The sequence below is a fragment of the Anser anser genome (assembly GCF_964211835.1).
Source record: "Anser anser genome assembly, chromosome: 11".
In the NCBI taxonomy this organism is placed as follows: Eukaryota; Metazoa; Chordata; class Aves; order Anseriformes; family Anatidae; genus Anser; species Anser anser.
In genome coordinates this window covers 22,096,688-22,116,914 of record NC_139732.1, presented here as the reverse complement: position 1 = coordinate 22,116,914, position 20,227 = coordinate 22,096,688, and the positions used below count along the sequence as shown (strand labels likewise).

At 51.9% G+C, this 20,227-nt stretch overlaps 2 protein-coding genes and 1 long non-coding RNA gene across 3 annotated transcripts in view; 2 read left to right on the top strand and 1 right to left on the bottom strand.

Annotated features, from left to right (window-relative positions):
• Positions 1-6,280, top strand: part of SLC7A5 (solute carrier family 7 member 5) — a 39,906-nt gene extending 33,626 nt beyond the window's left edge. The window contains exon 10 of the mRNA XM_083851612.1: positions 334-6,280. Within this exon, the coding sequence (XP_083707738.1) occupies positions 334-389 (56 nt within the window). The 3' untranslated portion in view covers positions 390-6,280. The remainder of the gene's footprint in view (positions 1-333) is intronic.
• Positions 5,792-12,557, bottom strand: LOC310905402. The gene is made up of 2 exons (XR_014588991.1): positions 12,502-12,557; positions 5,792-11,929 (listed from the first exon to the last, which is right to left on the bottom strand). It is a non-coding gene; the product is annotated as an uncharacterized lncRNA (long non-coding RNA).
• LOC310905398 (uncharacterized protein) lies at positions 10,711-19,477 on the top strand (the record flags this gene model as incomplete). Its single annotated transcript, XM_083851614.1, has 4 exons — positions 10,711-11,840; positions 12,486-17,531; positions 17,839-18,297; positions 18,445-19,477. One exon carries the CDS (start codon positions 10,711-10,713, stop codon positions 11,695-11,697), a length of 987 nt encoding a protein of 328 aa, XP_083707740.1. The 3' UTR covers positions 11,698-11,840; positions 12,486-17,531; positions 17,839-18,297; positions 18,445-19,477.
• Positions 19,478-20,227: the final 750 nt, after the last annotated feature.

Genomic DNA, 20,227 nt, shown 5'->3' with positions numbered 1-20,227 from the left:
TGTTTGCAGTTCTGGCATCCAAGTGTAGTTACCGTATCACCGTGCAAGTAGAAACTGGTGTCGAGAAGTACAGGAGCCTCTCTCGGGGCAGTGTAGGATCCTTGCTGCAGGAGCGAAGCTCCCAGTGTTACATGCTCAAGTTCTAGGCATGAGTAGAGAGCAGCCTGTGGTTCATTTGCTTTCACTTCTTAAATTGTATTTGGACTAATCCTGCTCAGAACCAAAGCGTGTACTCTGCCCCTTTGAGGCAAAGTGTCACGAACTGAGTCAAGATGTGTGTCGGGCCCTCTGTGTGCAATCTCTTTGACCCATCCTTTGCTTTCTCCCCTGTAGTCCACGCAACAGCCGTGTGCCAGAAACTGATGGAAGTGGTTCCTCAAGAATCATAAGCAGGAAAAGCAGAGACATTCAGCTCCAGGAAACGCACAATATTATTTTAAGACGACACAAGGAGAAAACACTTCTGATCCCTCATAAAGAAAACCCAGGCATTGGAGCACCCCGGCAGAGCTGCTTCATGCCTGACACCATGCCACCTGCCCTGCCTTGCCTCCTCCAGCCTTCCTGTTGCCACCTTTTAGCCCGGCAGACGAGCATCCATGAGAAGTTCTTGGTACGAATGTGGACCAGGAAGAGGAATTCCTGCTGGTTACTTCCAAGGGGTCCTGCGTGTCCGGCAGCAGCGAGCCCAGTCGGCCTCTGTGTGTGTGTGTGTGTGTGATATTGAGGACTGTACTTCAGTTCTGTGTAGGGTAACTCGTTAGGGTTTTTAAAACTAAAGTTAGCAGTGAGCTGTGCATCCCCCAGGCTGTGGCGGATCTCCTCTCGAGCCCAGTTTGAGCATCACCAGCTGTGCAAAGGTGCCTGTGTCGGGGCTGGGGCTGTGCGCTGAAACACAGCTGCACGGTGGTCCTGAGCCCGACCCACCCGCCTTACCTGGTCACGGGGGGTGGCTGAGAAGCTAAGGTTGTTTAAGGACTTTGGCTGATGTTGGTGCTCGCTCACACACACACACACACACACACACACACCCCTAAATACCTGCTGCTGGATGCTCTGGGCTCTGCCCAGGAAGCGCCACGGGCAGTGATTTAGGCGAGACAAGGCAGAGCAGAATTAGTGTCAGAGAAATGGTGTGAGGAAGCCTTGCCTGACTTTCCTTGTGTTCCTGAAATGAGCACTTGGGGTTCCTTGCCATGGCTTTTAACTCTCAGATCCAAGCGATCTCCCTGCTATTGAGCCAGTTCTCTGGGATGCTCTCCACCAGAACAACAACCCCGGGGCCCTGTGAATTAGCACTGGGTCAGGTACAGGCCCAAGGGTGGAGTTCTTCCCAGTAAACCCAGGGAATTGCACGAGTTAGCGGAAGGTCAAGACAGCTTGCTCACTCCTTGTTTTCCGTAGATAGGCTGTCATCCAGCGTGGGATGAGCACCATTCTGCTCTGCAAGTGGCCCTGTTCATTGCCCTCAGCATGATTGATGCTTGCCCCTAAAACCAATGTCAAAGATGAAATTCTGGTGGGATTCTCCTGGCTCGTTTGCTGGGAACTGCCTGCGTTGCCTGTCCCCGTGCCCTCCGTTACGCCGCGTTACCAGTGCCTGCAGGGGAGATGGGACCAACCGGCTCTGGGGGGCGGAAAGGGGCGGATATCCCCAAAAGGCTGGAGCCTGTCTTTACTCTTGGTCTGCTGTAGGTTGTTTTGCTCTAAGAAGCAGGGGCTGGAGGCTTGCTGAACAGTTTGCTCGTAATGCCTCCACGGTCGAGGTGATAGTCAATTGGAAATCCAATGCATCTTGTCCCTACAAGTGAGCTGCACTAGTCTCTGTTACAAATCTTCTCTGTGCTTGTGCTTTAGAAAATAGGTTGTTGATTTTGTTTTTTCTATATATTATTTTTGTAAACTAAGCTGTTTGGAAGCTGGGATCCTCCAAGAGCTAACGCTTCCTACTGGATTCTCCTCTTAGCGTAGAGTCATTTTGGAAAAGAGGCATTAAGGACACCAATGGTACTAGCTCATGCTTTGTCCTTTTAAGAAGCTTTGGCAAAAAAAAAAAAAAAAGCATTTATGTTATAGCAGGTGGCAGCTTCTGTTCCAGTGTGTGACAATGACCACAGTTATGCCAACAAGTATCCGCGTGCAGCTCTTTGCTATTGCTTCACCAAGCACACACCTTTGCTTCGAGGCAGGAATAGGTGAGACAATCATCGTGCTGAAAACCTTTGCTTATTCCATGGCACTACAGCGTAGAGATACCCAAGCCAGCTCGACTGCACTACAAATGTATTAATTTAGAGCGCTGCTCGAGATGAGTTAAGCTATGGAGAATTGCAGCTGGTTTGGGTATGTCTGCAGTGCAGAACTACCCAAAGTTATGGCCAGTGCGTGGCTGTTCAGGGACCTACGTGCAATGAATTGGAGCATCTCAGAGCCTGTGGAGAGACATTTGCATAAATAAGGTCATGAACCGTAAAGCCTGAGCTCAGTTTTCCCTCCTTACAAGGAATCCTCTTCCAGCTGAAGGCTGAGATGTTTTTGCAGGGTAGTGATTGGAAATCACTCCTTATGCTGGACCTGTTTCATGGCTAAAGAACCAGTCTCTCACCTTCCACTTAGCCTGCGTTTTGGGGCTGTAATGGTCTCAGGACTGGTTTCCTGCAGAGCCTGGATTGAATTTAGAGGCTCTCCGTGCTAATATATACCAGCAGAGTTAACTTGTGATGCAAAGGAAATGCACCTCAATCCAATGTAAATTAACACTCGAGTCCAATCCACAGAGAGCTCAGAAATGGGTCCAAGTCTCCCAAACGTGGGGATTGCTTGGTTTGGGCATATCTCTTAATGAGTTTCATCAGTGATGAAGATCGTGAATAAAAAACATCCTCTTGGTGACCCTTTCACACTGGTTTTAAAGAGGAGATGTCACACTGAGATTTATTTTTTTATTAACTGATCTTAATTAAATCCTTAACCGGCTTGCTTGCTTTTTAAGAACTTTGATCGTTTTCCACTTGCTGCTAAAGATCTTCCTGTCGTACTACTAACCTGCTGGCTCTGGCATTGATGTCATAGGTTTCGTGGTGACCTCGCCAGCGTGTCCACGGCAAGAGATGTATAGGGAGAAACCGAACCAGGCAGCAGCACGGAATCATGCAGATGTTGAATTTGGTCGGCCACAGCTCAGATCTCAGCCTGGTTCAGGACAAAGTTCACCTTTCAAAGCCTGATTTCTTTTATCCCTGATTTTTTGAGGCCAATAGTTCCCCTCCACTAGAGCCCGGTGGCATGGCTGTAAGAGAGAGGGGTTCTTTATGCTCGAGCTTAGGGAGATAACGAATAAGGGGGTAAAACTGAATTTCATTTCAAAAAGAAAACCCAACTAGAGCAATTTCTCCGAAGGGTGGAGCTGCTGCTACCATCTGCTCTTCAGGGCAAAAGCTTTAACTCGAACCAGCGAACGGCAGTATCTGCTGGTCGTGTCCAGTGGGTTTTGGTATGGAAACAGAGCATCCATCCCAATGGGAGACCTCCTCGCTGCTTCTTTTCCTCAAAATGGGAACGGGATGCCTCGCTGGGGGCGAGGGGAGCGGTAGAGACTTCTCACAGAAAGTTTCTCACCATTCCCAGAACTGGATGTGGAATTTTTCCCGTGTTTTTACTGTTTGCTTGTACTCTCTTGAGCCTGTGATCAGTCACCCTGTTGTAATCTGTGCACAACCCACCAAGGGAGATGAACCCTCCCCACAGAGGACACCTACAACCGCAGTGACCGTGCGTTTGCCTTCCCCATCAGTAGCTAGAGTTAAATGAGGTACCTCGTGACTATATTTCATGTGACAGTGTTCTTGCAAATACGGCCCCCAGCTCGCCGTAGCTGTCGTGGCAGTGGAGCCGTGGGGCCGTGGCTTCATTTTTCTGCCAGTGATTGCTGTGCCCGCAGTTGGTCGTCGTGCTAATCCCCTTTCCATTATCGCTCTTCTTCGACGCAGCTTGTTTTTGAGTATTTCGAGTCCTGGGGAGTCAGTTGTTAGGGGTATTCGTGGAATAGCATCCCACAGGGGTTGGTAACAGCGGGGTGGGAGCCGATGGCTTGGCGCGGGTTCCTCTTCCCAACTGTGAAACCTCCTCCCAGGCTGCGAGGGGACCTGCCCTGCCCAGCCCTGCAAAGCGCTCCCGGACAAAAACAGGGGGAAGCTTTTTTTGTTGTTGTATCTTTTTTTTTTTTTTAATTTCCTGCAGTATTTGCGGCGTTTGCCATCCCAGCTACTGTGTTCTGGTAAACACGCTATTGTTTTTAACGGCACCCTCTGTGGACAGCGAAGTTCAAAGGGACTCTGTCGCTTGAACAAACTTTAAAGACCCTTCAACTGGACGGGAGCCCCTGCGAGGCCGCTTTGTTGTTCTCCACGTGCTCTCCCTGTGGGCGGCTCGGGTAGGGGAATAAATCGGGCTCCTCTGTGGGTCCATCCCACGTGCTGGGCTGTGCCACGGGGCCCGGAGGGACAGCAGTGTCTGGGCAGAGCTCTTCCCCACCACGCAGTGCTGGGACGAGATGTCTGCAGGTTTTCTCTTGGTCTGCGATGGTGCCTGTGCCTTTAACCGAGGCTACAGCGTTCTCGGGCTTCAATAAAAATAAAGACAAAAACAGCCGAATGCTCTCCTTACACAAGGCTCTGGCTGTTCTTGTGGGACACCAGCTTTTCCGTCGGCGGGTTGCGTAACTCCGTTCCCAGTGACATCAAAAGGGAAGGCGCAGGACGGCCGGGCCCTGGCGAGGTTTGCCATTTAGAAGCGGCTGAAGCCACGCTTCGCGCTGCGGCGTGAGAAAGGGCAGCCCGGGGGTGAAGCTCCAGTTCCCTCTGGGGCTCGTGCTGGGTTTTGCCGGCGGCGCGGTGACCTCGGCGGAGCCCTAAATGGGAACCTGGTGTCAGCCCACAGAGCCCCACGAGCATCTCTGGCCATGGGAAGGCCGGCACGGCCGGAGCTGGTGGCGTCTGGCTGCCGACCGGGGAGCTGTGGGAGCACAGCGGCGATGGAAATCAGCTCCTGCAGCTCCTCCAGCGCCCTTTACCCACGTCAGGGCGTCCCACGGGACCCCAGCGTCAAGAGATGCTCAAGGGGCTCTCCTCTTCCGCTCGCTTCACGAGACGAGGGGTCGCGCCCTGCGCTGGTTTTGCCCACGCTCGCCGAGTTTCGCGGTTTACGCGGTCCGAACTGGAACCGGCAGCTGGGGGGGAAGCCGAGGGCCCTGCGTGGAGCTGGGTGGGAGGAGAGCGAGCGGGGCTGGGCGGAACCAGGAGCTCCCCGCGCCGTGCGGGCGCTCTCCGCCGCGGCACGTGGCGGTAGGAAACGTCGCTCAGGTTAGGTCACCCCTAAGGAACCGATGTCCAGAGGATTTTCTTTGCTTTTAACCCCCCGCCTCCTTCCTTGCGAGAGAAGGGGTGTCGCTTCCTCCAGCTGTTACGTGTTGATGAGAAAAAAAAAAAAAGTATTTTTTTAAACACTGAATTAATTTTTAAGTGGCCTGAAAGAGACTTTCTACCTGCACCTAAATTATTCCCGTTGGGTGACGTTCGTCTCGGCGCAGGGGCTCGGGGAGCTCTCGGATGTGACCCGGCCACGTCTCCTGCCTGGGACGAATGTCACACGCAGAGAAAAATCCTGGCTCGTTCAGAGGGCACGGCGGGCTCCGTGTCCCACCTAAAGCCCTGCACAGGGCCAACTTTAGGTGGTACCCGGACCTTGCACCGGCCCTCGGAATAAAAGCCAGGGTGAAATTCACTTCTAGTGAGTAATCTGACTTTTCAGTGATACCTTTCTTCTAAAGTTCATATTTCTGTTGTGTGTTTTTTTTTTTTAACAGAAAAAAAAAAAAAAAGGATTTTAACCTACAGAAGAAAATGTAGATCTGATTTACAATTTTGTTGTATTTGGTTGCTTTAAAAAATATTTTACTAATTTAAATGTTGCTGTAGATGACACTCTATTTATTTTAAAGGGTAAATATCTTCTAGTCTTAATACTTCTACAGTAAATGCTATTTACAATGTTTGTGTTCCTGTCAACACAGCTATTCCACAGCTGACCGGGTGCTGGTCAGCCAGTAGTAACTTAATCAAATTGCCTTGTAAAACAAAATGTCTCCTGCAATGTATTTTTTTTTTCTAGTATTCTTGATTCTTTTTATGTCTGTGGTTAACAAATCTGTTAAATGTTTGGGTTGTTTTATGTTTCGGGATTTTGTTTGTTTGTTTTTTTAACAAAGAAAGCTGAATTACAACTCTCTCGTTGCTGGTTTTTGCCTCCAAACCTTTGATTTTGCACAAGGTTGCCTTGTTCATCCCGCATCCACCCGCTCTCCGTGCGTGCACCTGAGCCCTGGGTTCCCAAGCGTTCCTCTACAAGCACAGCGTCTCTTCCTCTGTCAGTCCCCATCCTCCTGTTTAAAGGACAAGCTGCCGTTTCTGGTTTTGCATAACACAAACGAGGCGGCTGGGAAGCTGGGTGAGCTTTGTGCGAGAGGTGGGAGGAGGAGAAGGCGATGCCCTAGTTCCCGGGCTGTGGCTGCAGGGTGGAGATGCTGCTCAGGCTGCTGCTGGAAGCTCGCGGCTAAAGAAATGCCTAGCGGCAGGAAGATCTCAGACTTCGTAAGGGGAAAGCGAGCCTCTGGTGTGCTTCCCTCTTCCCCGTGTCCTCGTGTGCTGAGGATGCTCCGTAGGCCGGGGTGGCGGGAGGTGACGGGGGGCTTGGGCGCAGACGTGGGCAGGTGGGAGGGCTGCGGGAAGGCTTGCAGCGATCGGGTGCAGAGGGAAAAGCTCGGATTTCCCTCCTGAAGGAGAAGGTGGTGCTGGCACTATTCATCTGACACACACACAGACACCAACGGGAAGAAGTGGGCCCAAAATGGAGCTAAGAAAGGCCGCCAAGAAAACCCAGCAGCATGGGGAGTCTTCGGTGATGCCTGCTGACGTTGCGCTCGTTGATGCTGAATTTCAGGCACTACATTCGGCCTGTTTCTTGAGAACAATTAGAGAATTCACAAAAAGAAGGCAATTGCTGATTTTGTAGCGCGTAGAGTGGCTGCTTCAGAAAGCAACAGTTGGTGAGGGACGCGGCGGTGTTACGTGCCGAAGCCAAACAGCCTCCATGGCCCCCACCCAGTAACTGCGGAAGCATTCGGCTTTAAATACACATCGGTAATAAAGGAGGAAGTTAGAGGTGCAGAAATGGGAGCGCGTTCACAAGGCTATTGTATGCAACAAGGAGCACACACCGCGTTAGAGGCTCTTAGTGGAGGTATTGGAGTAATCTACGGAAAACCTCTCTAAAAGCCAGCGTGGCCAAACAGCGGAACAGAGAGCGCCACGGCCATCTGAAAGAGATCCTTCAAAAACCGACGGCTGTGGCCAAAGAAGGAAAACAGAAGAGAGAATAAACTCCGGTAAATTAAATGTAAAAGCTCGATAAGACAAGTCAAACGTGGCACTCACGAGTGACACCAGCAGCGTGAGAACAAGGAGGGCTCCGAAGGCCGCGGGAAGCCTGCCAGAGCCGCAGTGGGGCCGGGGCCGCGCTGCAGACAGATAAGGCGGTAGCGGAGAAATGAAATGAGTTATTTGCATTCATGTTCGCTACAGGCTCGCTTGGAGAACTTCCCGTGCTGGAGCTTTTCTTCGCAGGGAGTGAAGCCCAAGGAGCTGCTGCCAGATAACGCATCGTGATTTGGAGCAAGGCTCCGGGATTCGGAGACCTTCAAAGCCGCAAAGGGCCCCAGCCGAGGCTGCCGCGCTCGCAGCAGGCAGGTGCGCGCCGCTCCCGGACACACGTGGCGGAAGGTCCAGGGATAGCCTGGGCCCGCTGCAAGGAGCTGTGATAGGGGCTACGGTGAGCAGAGACACTGAGAAGAGCATCCTAGGGTGAAACCAAGCACCCATCCTGAGCGTGGAGCTGGCGTGGACGCCCCAGCCACGGCAGCGGGCAGCGATCGAGGACCGGCAGCTGCACAAGCACGGGGCGAGCGCTCAGGCGGACGGCCCCAGACAAAGGCGAGAAGCGTTTTGTCACACACAGCAACGTTAATCATGCGCTCCGTGTCACAGGATGTTGTTGAGACCAGAAGTATGTGCGCCTGAAAGTTCAAAAAGAGCTCAGACAAAAGGGTTTGTTAGGAAGCGCACCAGCCCTGGTGCAGCCGGTGCCTCGGGGAGCACTAAATCTCCGCGTTCCCAAGGCTGGACGGGCAAAGCGGGGAAGGGATCAGTTCCTGCTTTGTACGAGCTTTCCATAAAAGCTGCCTGCTGGCGGCTGCTGGGGACGTGGGCCTTTGGCCACGCGGTGGCTCTTGGCTCCCCCCCCGGTGTCCCTTCCTCTGGTGCCGCTGCGGCAGCCGTGCCTTTGGGGACAGCTCTGTGTGTCTGGGGGATGGATGGATGGATGGATGGATGGATGGATGGATGGATGGATGGATGGACGGACGGATGTCGGTTTGCCTCCAGCAGCAGGGAAAGCCCCCCGTTGGGTTTTGCCTAGGAAGGATGCGCTGCAGGGCAGCTCTGCGTGGATCCGATGCGATGCCCAGGTGGTGCCAAGCAGCATCTCCCCAGCTCCAGTCCTGCACTCCTCCTCCCTCTGTCCTGACGGCTGCAGGCTGCACTGGTGATGCGAGGGAGAAAGCAAGGACAAACAGGAGAGGGACCGACGTTTTTTCCATTTTTCTCCCCCAAAGCAGGATCAGCTGCGTGTTTGAGTGGCCCGGAGAGAAGCTGGGGGGTCTGCCACCAAAGAAGCGTGAGCCCTTGGAGCAGCAGGTAGAAATGCCTCTGCAAACGGGAGGCATGCCCAGAAAAAGCAATAAAACAGTTGTTTATCCGAAGATTGGTGCGAAAGATGAAAGGCAGCAAATCTGTTTGCTTTGGGATGAAGCTGCCTCAAGGGCGGGGCGTGACGGGCTGGGAGCTGCTTCAAGGGTGCAAAAGTAAAGGAATGAAAGGAGCTGACGAGGAGTTGTGGGGAGAGCTAACAAAGGGATCCTCGGAGGCAGATAAACTAACACAGCAAAAATGTGATACGGGTATGAGGAAAACTCACAAAAGGAGAGTTGAGGTTGACAAAATTCCTTGCGGCAAAATACACTGGGCAACAAAATCGTCCCCTAAAATTGAAGCAACAGAAGCTCTGCTTGGAAGCCTTTTTTTAAAAGGGAGTTGCAAGGAGCTGCTAATATTTCACCTGTTGCACAAGAGCCATGAAATAAAGCTGGCTCCTCATCTCCTCGGAAGGAACAGGCTGGGGGTGCCTGCACAGCACATGCCGGTCTGTCCGGATTTTGCTGGAGACCTCTTCAAGGTGTCAGAGATCAGCGACACCGGATTACTGAAGAGCAGGTTTTGTAGATCTCAGACAAAATATTCCTCCAACCCTGACCACCAGACCTTGAAATATAGCAGGGGATTTTTTTTAGAGACCTATAAAGCTTTCTACCCCCCGCATATTTCCTGAAATGTGCAAGTTTTCTGCAGATCTGAGTGTAGGTTTTTTTTAATCATGAATTTTCATAATAAGATCTCTTTCTCAAAAATAGAGAAAAATAATGAAGGAGAAGGGATGGGCTGACTGCCCAGACACACCTCTTCAGTACGAATAGAAGAAGAAAAGCTGTGCAGGAGCATCCCAGCTTATTTCGCTGGGGCACCCGCAGCTTCTCCTCCCCATCCCTCCTCCGCCATCCCCGAGGAGCTGCCCGGCCGCTGCCCTGCGAGCTGCTGGCCCCGCGCAGGCCCTTTTGGGGACGGTCGGCACGGGAGGTGGCAGCGGGGCTGGGGGGGAGCTGCATGGCTGGGCTCTCCTCCGGCCAGCCACCACCGTGCCTGGCTGTGCCTCGGTTTCCCCAGCTGCAAATGATCCTCCCCGCCTGCCTGGAGCAGAAGAAAGGTGCCGTTCAGCGGGGTAATAAGTGCTGGAAATTCCCCTGGGGTTCGTCCAAGCTGCACAACGAGGAAGGTAAATGCGCATTCAGCCATACCGTGACTTGAATCCTGCATGGAATTAGAGGCAAGAGAAGTCAGAAAAGACAATTCCCGTTGCCTGAGCCTCTTGCCCCTAATTCAATGGATTTTTCCTGCTGCCCTTCTGGGGCCCCCATGCAGACGGCTCAGCCCGAGGGGCCGCAGCCTGCCCTGTCCTGCGTTCCTGGCTCCTCTGCAGGGCTGTCGTCGCCTGCCGCCGCGTCCTGCGGGGCCAGGCCAGCTCGCCAGCGGTGCCAGGGACACGCGCGGGTCGCAGAGCTGCCCCGCTGGGTGTGATGTGCTTGTCCTGGCTGCCTGCAAGCTGTCGAGTGGCTTCACGTCAGGCTCTGGCAAGAGCAGATGCCTCTGACTTTCAAGGCTGGTAGTGGAAGAGGAGAAGGTCTTACAGGCCTCTGCCACCGCGTTTTCTGCCCATGCACCGTGCCAGGCCCTCTGCAGAATTCAAGCTTTGAGGAGGGCATCACCAAAAGCCTCCCCAGACTGCTGAAAATGAGGTGTTGTCTGTACCAGCCCCAAGTTATGAATCTTGTAGCCTCCGGAGCAGTCAACGGCATTATCACGAAAATGAGTAATAAAAATAAAATGCGCAGAGCCTCACGCGTGCTATGTGCCATAAACAAATTGTACGGACGTGGCAATATGCCTGTACAAACCCTGGTAGTGCAGCTACGTGCTGGGAATACAAATGAATTCTCCCCTTCGGACAGTTTTCTGGCTGGTTTGGTCAGCGTGCGCAGGAGCCTGGCTCCGGGTTTCAGGGAGGTCATTTCTGCTCCAACTTGTCTGGAGAACTGAGGGCTCCCCGCGCCGCCCCTCGCCTCGTGTAACCGCTGCGTGCCGCAGAGAGCTCGCCCCTCCTGCCCTTCGGCTTGGGAGAGCTCAGAAATCACGTCTGGGCATCTCAGGCATCCCGCGGAGGGGGGTTTGTGGTGCAACGAGGTGTGGGGAGGTGCCGGTGCACGTTGCCCGGCGGGGCTGGTGGTGCTGCGGAGGCAGCGGATCGGTTGAAACACAAACAGGCGATGTCCGGAGGGGCCGTGTTACCTCCGCCGGGGAAGGGCGGGTGGCGAGGCTCCGGCTCGGCCGGGAGGGACTGAAGCCACGCAAAGCTCGGCGTGAGCAAGGGCGTGCAAAGCTCTTGGGCCTGCAAGGGCTTGAAGTGAGGTTTGCTGCTGGCCCTGGCTTTCGTTACGCAGAAGTCAGCAGGCCGACCGCGCGCAGGCGATCGGAAGAACCGTGCGTGCAACCTGTCTACAACGAGCCTCGCGAAAACCAAGCCGAGCATTTCGGCTGCGTGCCGAGGAGAAGCCTCGGGGTGCTGTGGGGACCACAAACCAGTGGCACGCCAGGCATTGCCACCACGGGGCTGTTTCACCGTGTCCTGCTGCATGTCGGACATCCGTCCGTCCGTCCGTCTGCAGTGTTCAACCCCACGAAATGGCATTTAGCCGCTTGCCAGCATCGTGTTCGCATTAGCAAAAAGCCCAGACGGACAAAGCTGCCTGAAAGGCTTCTCACAGAGGCGCTGGCTCTCCGCAACGCGAAGTTTAAGCTCTCACATGATGTCTTCGCCTGCGCAATTCTGCACAAACCAGCGCTGGCCGTAGGCAGCGCGGTCACAGGGTGGGAGCAGGAGCCCGAGACACGGAACGGAACGGAAAGATCTGGCTGAGCAGCTGCTAATTGGGCATCTCTTCCCCAGGTGAAGCAAATAATTGCATCCACAGAAAATGCCAGCTCCTACAGGAAAGCCATTTAAAGGCACAAAAGTCGAGCGCAGATCAGACACCGTGTAACTGGAAATTGCCACCACTGGTAACGTTTTATTTTTAGAGCGAACATTTGGGGATGGAAAAATCCTTTTGTGATTTGTGCTTGTTTTCTTCACGTACCTCTCACAGGTTCTAGAAAAAACCAAAGGCCCGGCATTACCTACTTAAAAAGCCTGCAAGCCTCAAGCCTCTCCGGCTTGGTTTTAGCTTCCATGTTTAAAATTCATCTTTTAAGTTAAAACGTGAAAAACTTAAGCAAAAATAAGACTTTTTTTTCCAGTGCCCTGTGGAGCTTCTCAGCAGTCATTGCAGTCACTGCTGAGCAAAGGTTCAACAGGTTTCGTAACCCAAATTTGAGAGACCCTCCTGCACCCCGGTCAGATGAGCTAAACCCCCAAATCTTTCCAAACATCCCACATGGGATTTTCTCCTCGCTGCGTGGGCCCAATACCACAGCACACAACGCTCACAGCAAACCGAGCCTGAAAACCGCTCTCACGCCCGCCGCCTGCTGCAAGACCCCCCCCAGGAGCTGTTGCAGCAGGAGAAGACCACGGGAACCATTTCGTGGCCAGCTGGGGCCGTGGGGAAATGCTTCCCTCAAAACTGTGGCCTCTGCTTCCTCCCTGCAGGAGGCTCTTTTTTATTTTATTTTATTTTATTTTATTTTATTTTATTTTTTTTTCAGGAAAGGAGCCTTTTACCCGAGAGGCTGCGCCGTGCAGAGCTGTAGCGGTGTCACAGGAACGGGCTCCAGAAGGGGATCTCCTGCAGCAACAAGATTTCCAATGATTTAAGGCTTCTCATAGCCTGTTCCCCACCCGGGCGCTGGGGTAAAGCCTTCATCCTGGGAGAGTTTGGAGACCGGAGCCAGCTCTGTTGATTCACGCAGGGAGTTAGGTGGGGAAGGATGCTTTCCTTTGGTTTCCCTTGCCTTTATTAACCAAATTCCAGCCCTTTGGTGGAGCTGCATGGCCTCTGTTGCGGGCCACGGTCTCCCCAGGCACCAGCCCTGCTCCCGGTGCACGTCGCGGTGGTCTGAGCGCTGCGCTGCTGATTTGGGGCCGTTTGCTCCGAGCATCATCATAGGAAAAGGACCGACCCACAGCGTCCTCACCCCTGCACTGAAATGGCTGCGGGGAAAACTGAGAAAACGAGAAGAAAGGGCAGAACGAGTCTCAAAGCCGGTTAACTCCAGCCAGGCAGGCCGATGCTCGGGGTTTAAGGATTATCCCCGTGCTCGGCTCGTTGCCTCTCCCCGGCAGCTAACCAGCGGATTGTGCAAACCCCGCCGGCCTCCAGGTGCAGTGGGGAAAGGTGAGGGATTTGGTAGGAACGAGGAACCCCAGCGGGAGCTGAGCCCCTCGCCAGGCAAGCCCATGCCTGGGGAGAGCCGCCAGCATCTCCCAGTAGCAGCTCCGCGCCTGGGAGCGCTGCCAGACCCCTTTGCTACACATTTCTCTGTTTTGTACCCATTCCCACCGATAAATCTGTAACAAGGAGGGCATCCCGCAGCAGCTGACCGTCCCCGCATGGCTGAGCTGCTTCGCGCCCCAGCCCTGCACCGTGACAGTTTTATCTTGTGGGAAAACACGAAGCTGGCCCGAGTGTCAACAGCCACCATAGAAACCCCGCTCACACCTGCGATCCTCGCCAGATAGTGCCAGGGAGCAAGCAGCAGATAGCAGAGCAAATATTGGCTTTCCAGCGGAACCGAACTCCCCTTTGCTTCGTCAGCAGTGATCGTGTGCAGGGTGTCAGACCGCTACCCACGCGGCCGTGCTTTCCATTTGAACAGCGCAGGAAAAAGCCTGACGTCACGTATCGCCAAGACGTGGTTTTTCACCTCCTTTTGCGGCTTTTGTCTTTTTTTTTTTTTTCCGGTAGGAGAAATGGGGCTGTGCGTAAGGAAACCATGACGGTTATTTCCGAGAGAGAACAGTACTCGTTCAGTGAAAGAAAACCTGCTAACGGGTATTAGTTTCACCAGGACTGCGGCTTGAGGTTAAAATTAAGCCTTTCCTTTGAAAAAATGAGTCAGTGGTAGATAGATAGATACGGAACCATCGCCTATTGTATCATGTCTGTAAAAACACCCGGAAAGGTGTTCAGAAGCGGACGTGATGCCATCCTTTAAAAACTAAATCACGCTAATTGCTGGGGTTTGAATCCAGCCAGACGCTCACTGCAGGAGAACAGGTTTGCGATGGCGCGGTGGGCTTTGTAAATGAGACACTGTGCTCGAAGAAAACAAGAGTTTTGTCTACATTTTGTGATCCCTACATTGCTAACTGCCCCTAGAGGGACGCCTGTGTTTTGGGGGTTCACGGGGCGAGTGAGGAATTGGCAGCTCGGTGTCACTGCAGCCACACGGAGCGTGCGCCTCGTGTGTCCTGCTGCGTGCAGGGTTCCTTGCACCCACCACAGCCACCGAGACCAAAGCAAGGCCCAGACAACGTCGCAGCAACACTCTCTCCGTGCCCATGCAGCCTAATCCTTTAGGAGAACATGACTACTCACAGGTGAGTGGTTAACACACCCAGGCTTACCTCCCTAAGCCACTGAGAATGAATAAATATTTTCTTTTCTTTTGCAAAACCGCGAGGAATTTCGCCAGGGTCAGCAATTCCCGAGGGCAAATGTTTAGCGTGATAAGGGATGCGTGGAGCTATCTTTATGGAGGGGGCCGGCAAAACCAGGCTGAACTGGAGTGGGAGAAACCAAACCCCCGCGCAGTGCATTGCTCGGGCTGGAAAAGCCCTGTGGGACCAAGGAGACAGGTACGCCACGCAACAGATAATCTGAGCCCGACAGCTGCCATAGCCATGGCCAAGCAGTTGTAGAAAAAGCTGATCACCCAGCAGGACGGGGGCAGTGGCTTTTTGTGAAGACAAAACAGATTTCATTTAATCAGCAACAGAATTAATTTAATCAACTGTTTAATCAACTGTTGCTGTTATCAGGACTGAGGTAGGTGAAAAACGAGCGCTAAGGGTCAGTCCCTGTCCTTAGCTGTACAAAAATGCAGAAGTTAGGCAAGGGAGAAAGGTGAGAAATGAGACAAGCCCAGCTCACGGGGCAGGCTGCAGGCATCTGTGGCAGACGCTGGGTCTTAGAAACGTCTTTGGAAACCTCACGGGCGCCCCAGACAGTCTCCTCATGTCTCTCTGGCCTGGCACTCGGTTGTCTCACGTCCAACCTAACTCTTTCTCAGCTAAAATGTAAGCAAGCCTTCTCTCCCTACCTGCTGTGAGATAACTGAGGTCTCCCCCCTCGGGAGCAAGGTAGGTGACCGCCGAGGTGGGGCTGACGTCTCCCCTTCCTACCGAGGGAGGAAAAATGGGGCCTGGGAGCACCTGAATGGGAGCATTGTATGGTGATGGCAACAAAAGCCGGGCTAGACACTAAACCCTGCTCTGCCCCTGGCAGCCGGCACATTACCAGGGCTATCGTTTGCCTCCTGACACCCGTGGTTCCTTTTCCATTAAAGAAAATGCTCCTCTCCTCCAAACCGCTCTGATGTCCCATGATGAAGGGGTCTGTAATGGGAACCGAGGGCTGGCTAGGTGCTAACAGAGCACCGATTATTCTTAAAAAACAAATTTCTAATTTGCCTGCCAGCGGAAAACGGGGCCGGTACCCATACCCACTAGCCGATGCTCTGTGTCCAAGACACCCCTGGAGGCAGCGTGTGCAGGAGCCGCTGGAGTGCTCCAGGTGCCACGGTACAACAAACCAGGCTGGGTGAAACGAATGCGCTCGGGCTTGTTCTTGGGGCAGGCAAAAACATTGCATTGGGTCCCCGCTGGAACCGCTTCCTTTGTCATCACCGAGCATTTTGGAAGAGGTAGGTAGGAGCCACCCAAATCTGGAGAATCTGAAAGGCGATTTCTTCGCCAGAGAAGAAATCTTTGAAAACCTGAGCACGTTGTGCTGCTTTCCTCCTCGCACCCTGCTGGGCTGGGCTCTCCGTTGGCTCCAGGAAGAGCCGCGCACCTCCGCAGCTGATGCAACGTCTCAGCAATTCTTGCACCATGGAGAGGTGGAAGTCGGCTCGGGGCCCTTCTCTGCAAAGGAGCTGACATCTGGTGGGACACGAAAGCCATTGCAAGTCTTACTACATTCCAGTCCGGGTTGCATCAGACTCAGAACTTGAATAACGAGGGGAAGAAATTGGTTGTGTACATAAGGGCTGGAGGTTTTATGGTGTTTTTGGCTACCCTGCTCCTATGTCCAGAACTCGCTTCTCACCCCAGGCTTTCTGCGGTTTCCTTTTACTCACTTTTTTCTACCTCGTTCACCTCATTATTTAAGCTTCTCTTTAGAAATGACAGTGGGAATTCAATGATGTCTGGGGTGCCATGAACAGGGCTGAGCCCCAAACCATGCGGCTGGACCCAATCTTTCTACAAAACCCTGAGCCAAGGATTAGGCGAGCCAGGACCTGTGCAACGGCATTGGCGTTTAAGAGGAGTGCTCTGTGTCATCTTTGTACATAAATGAGCAGAACTGTATCTAAACGTGCTCGTAAATAAAACAGGAATACAGCAAAGCGACCTCGATGACAAGCGAGGAAAAAGAGTTCCAGCTGATAACAGCCAGACTCCATCCCCGATACTGTGAACCCTACTGCCTTACACAGGGACCATTAAGCATCTCTAAAGGAGCATAGGTAGCCTAATTAATGGCTCACTAGCCTAATTAATGAAGATCCAGGGCAGACATACAGGCAGACTAAGATTTCTGCTTTCTCATCGCCGCTCTGGGAATTGGCACACTGACTCGAGCAGATCGATGGGGTGCAATGTCGCAGAAAGACGTGACAATAGCCGGACAGAGATCGTCTGTGCAGCTGCTGGAGCATTTTAATCAGGAGCAGCTTCAAGGCCAGGCAGGTGAAAGCTGCCATGGCTCAGCACCACTGCAGACACCCTCACACTTGAAATACCACCGTCAGAGCTGCTCTGATGAAACAGCGAAGGCAAAGGCCAGTCCCTGGAGCAATTCGTGTGATAGGATGTTTGAAAAAGGACAAGCAAAAGAAAGCGGTGACATGTGCAGAAGAATTCTGCCGCTCTACGTGGAAGTTTGCAAAGGCTGATTTGACTAGCATTAAAACGTTAGCTCCTCCAAAAGTCCCGTCCTCCTGTGCTGACATGCATACGTTCGCATCCACGTGTGTTTAAGTTAAATTTGCAAAGCCTTTCTTTGAAAACGCTTTCTGGATTATGGTGCTTATCAGTTGAAAAATGTGAAAGCCATGCTCAGGAAACGGCCTGAGAGGGCACTTAGCACATGGCAGCTGCTCAGGGTGAACAGCTGAAATAATTTAGCAGTCTTGTGCTGCTCGCTAGAGGAAAAGGTGCGTGCCCCACAGCCAGGAACCCTTGGCACTGCAAGGCGATCAGCATTCACTCCTCACCCTTGCAGGCAGTTGCAGCTGTTTTACACAAATCAGGAGGTTTTTAATCCTCCCGGTGGACGGCCACTCTTAAAATGCTGATCAGCCTTACTGCTGTGCTGAATGTTTTGCTGCCCTGGGAAGGCTGCTCTGTTCCATCCACCTTCAAGGCTGGAACCAGTGCTCGTGCAAAATGACCTTGCTCTGAGATGCAGAGCCATCTCCCACAAATGAGCATGGTGTGACGCTGAAGAGTGAAAAAATGCAGCAGGAAATACATATTAATGCTTACTGCCCAGTATCTACCATGCCTCTCATCCTGGTGCTTTCACTGTGAGTACGTTCGTTAAAAAGGAGCCAAGTACAGCCGGGCTGGGCAAGCTTCACGTGTGCAGATATGGTGTGGAGGGGCTCACTTTGATGCTAAAACCAAACTGTGTTTTAGGTATTAGATGCTCATTTTGGTGTTTAAATCTTCTTTATTGCTGCACTGGTGCTAATGATTAGTGCTCTAACACCAGAGTGGTTGAGTATCCCCGTCTAGAATGTGCAAGATTGCTGCATCATAATTAATGAACAAAAATGGGAATTTCTAAACAACTCTCCCGCTCTGTCTTGCCTTTTAATTCTTTCTCTGCAGGCTTCTTTTCAAAGACACAGAAAGCCAATGAAGTCCCACTGGAATGGCGAGAGAAAGGGCCTATTCAGATTCACTGGAAAATTGTAGCTTCAAGTGTGACAATTTGCTGATGGCTTTAGATTGATATCCCTTGGGATCCGTACCTGAATAAAGCTGCTCTTTGTACTCCCCTCCAGGGAAGGCTCTGCCTTCCTCTGCTTCCTCTGTTTTCAAGACATAAAAGCACCAATTTCAAAACAGAAAATACGGGAAGCCAATTGAATGAGATATTATCAGCTTCTGGTTATAAATAAGCCTGAATGGAGCAAAGCACTGTCGCGGACTTGCAGCAGCTGCCTGCTTGGTCTGAATCCAGTCCCAGGTGAAACGCACATCAGCAGGGGCCGAGGGGCCTCTGCTGGACTGTGAGCACAGCCAGGATAAAACTCAGATTTTTCAACAGGAGGGATTTTCTTCAAGGTGAGCCTTGAGCAGGCACATGCCCTTGACCCTCAGCCATATTTGCTTTTAGTGATGAGTGATTTTGAAATGCTTTCACCAGAATCTGTGAAGGCATTTCTTTATGTGATTTATTTTTTTTTCCTCCTTCCTATTTTACATGTGCAGAGCAGAAAATTTGCAGCTCAAGCCTGGAGAAGACCGAGGGACCTGTTTTCTGACCTGTTAACACACAACAGTGCAGCATATTAAAAAAAATATATACTTTTTCCTGGGCATCCTGGTATTCCCTGGAATACAAGCAGCATTCAGAGCCCTCAGTCTGCTGAATACAGCTGTCCTTCCTCACAGCAACTTCTCAAAACCTTCTCCAGCACACTGGTGTTCCCAGGTGTGACACTGGCATGACTTCACGCTCCTTTGCAGCCCTCTCCTCTCGCTCTGCAGGGCCTCTACCGAAATGGCATTGTGCTGGATCCTGCCAGCATGCTTGAAGTGGTCCCCAGTCCGCAGCCCCACGGCTCTCTCTGTTCGCTGGGCTTATCTTTGCCCTCCTCTTTCTATAAGGTCGGTGTCAGGATACTCTTAACACAGGCTCTTCCTAAAATTGCAATGCGTTTTTGGTTGTTTTAGTTACTGTGCTGTCAGCATGTCCTCCCGTTTAATCTGTGTCGTTAATTCCTTCCTTGCTACTGGCTTCAGAAAGCATTAACAAGGGAAAAATAAATCAAGTATTAGAGCACAAAGAAGACTTGTGGGAAAAAGATTTGGAGTCTTTTCTGAAGCTTTCATGCCTGTTATCCTTAACTTTGCTGATACAGCTGGATTTACCATCCTGTTGAATGAGCATATTCCAGACTATTAAAAAAAAAAAAAAGTAAACCCACGTCTTCTTTGTATAGGTCAAAACTGGATGTGGGCTGCCAGATATAACAGCACAGAACACTTCATAGCAACAGAATGAAATGTGCAAACACTGGCAAAGTCAAGCTTATGCCACGTTCCTTATCAGCATGCAGTTCAAAACCCCCAAACAAAGCAGAAACAAAAACCGAGACGGAAATTAGAGTGTGCGGACATCTGTGCTTGGCAGCATGCGTGTGTGCGCCCGGGCTCAGCCATGTCTGGGAGCACACATCTGTCCTCCAGCTGGGTGAGGATGTTTGTGTGAACGTGTAGGCGTACATCCGTGCATGTCGTGTGGGAATGTGGTTTGTTCAGGGTGATGGGAAACTTGTGACAAGAACTCACCTAAGTCAGTTCTGGAGACTTACGTTCAGGTCTTGGGGCATCCGTACTCTCACCTCACCGTCTTTAATCTCCTCTACATAGCCAAGTGTCCATCAAATCCCTTTGAGGAAGACACGTCTCTTGTTACTCCCGTTGCTACAGCTGGTGGATTCTACACCATGGTGGATCTGGGGAATATTTATCCCTGAGAGGTTCACGCCGAGGTTCATGCTTATATTGTGCTTTACATTTTCGCAGCGCAGTGCAAAGTTTTGTTGGTCCTTTCATCCTCTTTTTTTTTTTCCACACAAACCATGAGAAACCAGACAGTATAGTTCAAGAGATCAGAGAACTCACACCAAGAATGTTCTGCCAAATGTATTTCACCGTGTGGTGGCTACCTCCAAATGACCCCAAGCATCTGACACTATAATCACAAATACGAAAAATAAAGTTTTGAGAGTGGAATGTGAGCCCACAGAGCTGAGGATCTCTGCATGCTCAGTTATGGAGCACGTCTGGTGAAGAGGCAGCCTTTTCCATTTCAAAGTCTCCCAAAAAAAGGGTTTGAAGATTTGGCCCCAAGGGGAGCCAGCGACCAAATTCCTGTAGACATCAAGAGGGGACATGTTTTCACACACTGGTTTCTTGTTGAGGTTAAAGACCAAGAAGCAGCAGGGGGACTTCCTAGACTGTGCATGGAGCCAGGGAACTCAGCAGA